At 62.1% G+C, this 2,890-nt stretch overlaps 1 protein-coding gene across 1 annotated transcript in view; it reads right to left on the reverse strand.

Moving 5' to 3' along the window:
- Positions 1-736: 736 nt before the first annotated feature.
- The window catches only part of USP48 (ubiquitin specific peptidase 48), a 36,020-nt gene continuing 33,866 nt past the window's right edge, over positions 737-2,890 (reverse strand). The window contains 7 exon segments of the mRNA XM_075328807.1: positions 737-1,003; positions 1,136-1,162; positions 1,241-1,289; positions 1,368-1,493; positions 1,609-1,767; positions 2,476-2,580; positions 2,657-2,763. Of these exon segments, the coding sequence (XP_075184922.1) occupies positions 981-1,003; positions 1,136-1,162; positions 1,241-1,289; positions 1,368-1,493; positions 1,609-1,767; positions 2,476-2,580; positions 2,657-2,763 (596 nt within the window). The 3' untranslated portion in view covers positions 737-980.

Raw genomic sequence — 2,890 nt, forward strand, 5'->3', positions numbered from 1 at the left:
TGGCAAGCTCCGGGCACACGCGGTCATGTGACTGGAGCATGTGACCGGGGCTTGCCGCACTGTGTGAACTGGTGCCGGATCTGGCAGTGCGGCAGGAAAACGCTGATGTGAAACCAGCCTTACTGGTCAGGCGGCTGCAGACACTGATGTATCATGGGAAGGCAATCACCAGCGCCACATAATGAGGACAGTATCACATACGTATCCAATCCTCTCCAGGGAGATCCCGTCTGCTGAGCCATGGAGCGCGCCCACTTACAGGGAGCAGATCGCCCAGCTTACCCGATCACCCACATCTCCCTTGTACACAGCACTCAGCAGCCCTCTCCTGACACCCTCTGCGCTGCTGTGGTCCCTGCACCTCTCTCCCCCCCCGGGCTCCCTATTCTCTCCTGCCACCCTCTGTGCTGCTGTGGTCCCTGCATCTCTCCCCCTCGGGTTCCCTATTCTCTCCCGACACCCTCTGTGCTGCTGTGGTTCTTGCACCTCTCCGCTCAGCATTCCTCTCCTGACACCCTCTGTGCTGCTGTGATCCCTGCACCTCTCCCCCTCGGGCTCCCTATTCTCTCCTGACACCCTCTGTGCTGCTGTGGTCCCCGCACCTCTCCCCCTCTCCGCTCAGCATTCCTCTCCTGACACCCTCTGCTGCTGTGGTCCCCACACCTCTCTCTATTCTCTCCTGACACCCTCTGCGCTGCTGTGGCCTCCCCCACACTCAGGACACACAGGCCGTGGATTATCAGATCATTCGGCTTTTAATGACAGCAGTCAGAGGAGATTGGTAATGACGGAGCCCATCAGCATGGAGGCCGCAGTGTAAACAGGTCATATATTATAGATATTTGGCGCCATCTCTATGTACATATAAAAGTAGAGTCCGTTCTGCGCCGCCATCAGTGCAATCTGCTGTGTAAGGCAAAGCTCGGAGGTGGAGGCACCACGCCTCCTGGAAGTCACGATGGAAGACGCCGGCACAGGAGCTAGTGCCCCAGCAGCCCCGTACCTGCAAGAGAGGGCAGTCACTGACACACTGCGACGCAGCCACAGCTCTGACAACAGATGCAGAGGACAACCCCCATCATTGGAATCCACGTGTTACCAAGTCCGGAGGCCGCGACGGTCACGGCACCCTCACCTTTAAATCCTTCCTCGGGTAAACAAACTGTGAAGAGAGAAGGGCAGGGGTCATGTGACGTCACAGCGCGGCGACTACTACACCCATCATACCCCGCGCCCTCACCTTGCATCACATCATCCATGGCTGCATAGTCTGCAATGGGCTCATCCGCCTGTGGTGGGAAACAGAGCCGCCGTTACATCCCAGCCTGCACCACCCCACGGCCAGCGGACAGGGAGGGGTTAATCACCTTTAGTAAGACGACGCTCTCCGGCACGATCCCCAGCGACCCCAGGGTGGCGCCGTCCTCGTGTAAAACCTTCCCATCAAGAGACAAGTTCTGATCGAAGGGGGCGACGGAGAAAGCGTGCATGATCTGGAAGCAGAGATGGGGGGGGGGGATCGTCAAAGGCGGTGGAGGCTGCGAGCCGGGCCGGGCCGTCGGAGGCGGCAGTTGCAGGCCGTCAGAGGCGTCGGAGGAGGTTCCTCACCTGGATCTTCAGGTCCTTCAGCGTCTGGTTGGCGGACACCAGCAGCGCCTTCTCGCCCCGCACTTTCCGGTGCCGCGTGCTCCTCCGGATCCCCGGCTGCTTCTGATAAGACACCTGACCCTGGATGGAAATCTTCTGCCTCTTGACGGCTTCAGTGGCCTGAGGAGGGGGGGGGGGGGGGGACGGTAAACACATGGACCACACATGGTCTCCTGGGATCGGTGGTCCGGTCCGGCCGTACACACGTGGTCTCCTGGGATCGGTGGTCCGGTCCGGCCGTACACACGTGGTCTCCTGGGATCGGTGGTCCGGTCCGGCCGTACACACGTGGTCTCCTGGGATCGGTGGTCCGGTCCGGCCGTACACACGTGGTCTCCTGGGATCGGTGGTCCGGTCCGGCCGTACACACGTGGTCTCCTGGGATCGGTGGTCCGGTCCGGCCGTACACACGTGGTCTCCTGGGATCGGTGGTCCGGTCCGGCCGTACACACGTGGTCTCCTGGGATCGGTGGTCCGGTCCGGCCGTACACACGTGGTCTCCTGGGATCCGTGGTCCGGTCCGGCCGTACACACGTGGTCTCCTGGGATCCGTGGTCCGGTCCGGCCGTACACACGTGGTCTCCTGGGATCGGTGGTCCGGTCCGGCCGTACACACGTGGTCTCCTGGGATCGGTGGTCCGGTCCGGCCGTACACACGTGGTCTCCTGGGATCGGTGGTCCGGTCCGGCCGTACACACGTGGTCTCCTGGGATCGGTGGTCCGGTCCGGCCGTACACACGTGGTCTCCTGGGATCGGTGGTCCGGTCCGGCCGTACACACATGGTCTCCTGGGATCGGTGGTCCGGTCCGGCCGTACACACAGCCTACCTGGTTAAAATCGGGGTCATTCTCTCCTTCGGGTCGGGGTTCTTCCTTCTCCTCCTCGGGGTCTGAACTGCTGACGTTCAGCTCCGGTGCAGCCTCCTTCATGACCTGTAGAGGGAGCAGCACATCAGGGGTGGCAGGAGGGGTGCAGCCCCCCACATCACAGGCAGGGGTCTCCGCTGACCTTCTTGTTATCCACCACTTTGTGCACGTAGATGGTGGCCTGGGCGTATTCTCTCAGGTCCCGCTCCTGCTGACACAGCAGCCCCTCCCGGCACTCAGGACACAGCTCTACACAGGGGCAGAGGACATGATGGTCAGGATCAGAGGATGCCGGGCCCCTCCCCACCACACACACTGCAGAGGAGGCCGGGCCCCTCCCCCCACACACACTGCAGAGGAGGCCGGGCCCCTCCCC

The sequence above is a fragment of the Anomaloglossus baeobatrachus genome, chromosome 11, assembly GCF_048569485.1.
Source record: "Anomaloglossus baeobatrachus isolate aAnoBae1 chromosome 11, aAnoBae1.hap1, whole genome shotgun sequence".
Taxonomy (NCBI): domain Eukaryota; kingdom Metazoa; phylum Chordata; class Amphibia; order Anura; family Aromobatidae; genus Anomaloglossus; species Anomaloglossus baeobatrachus.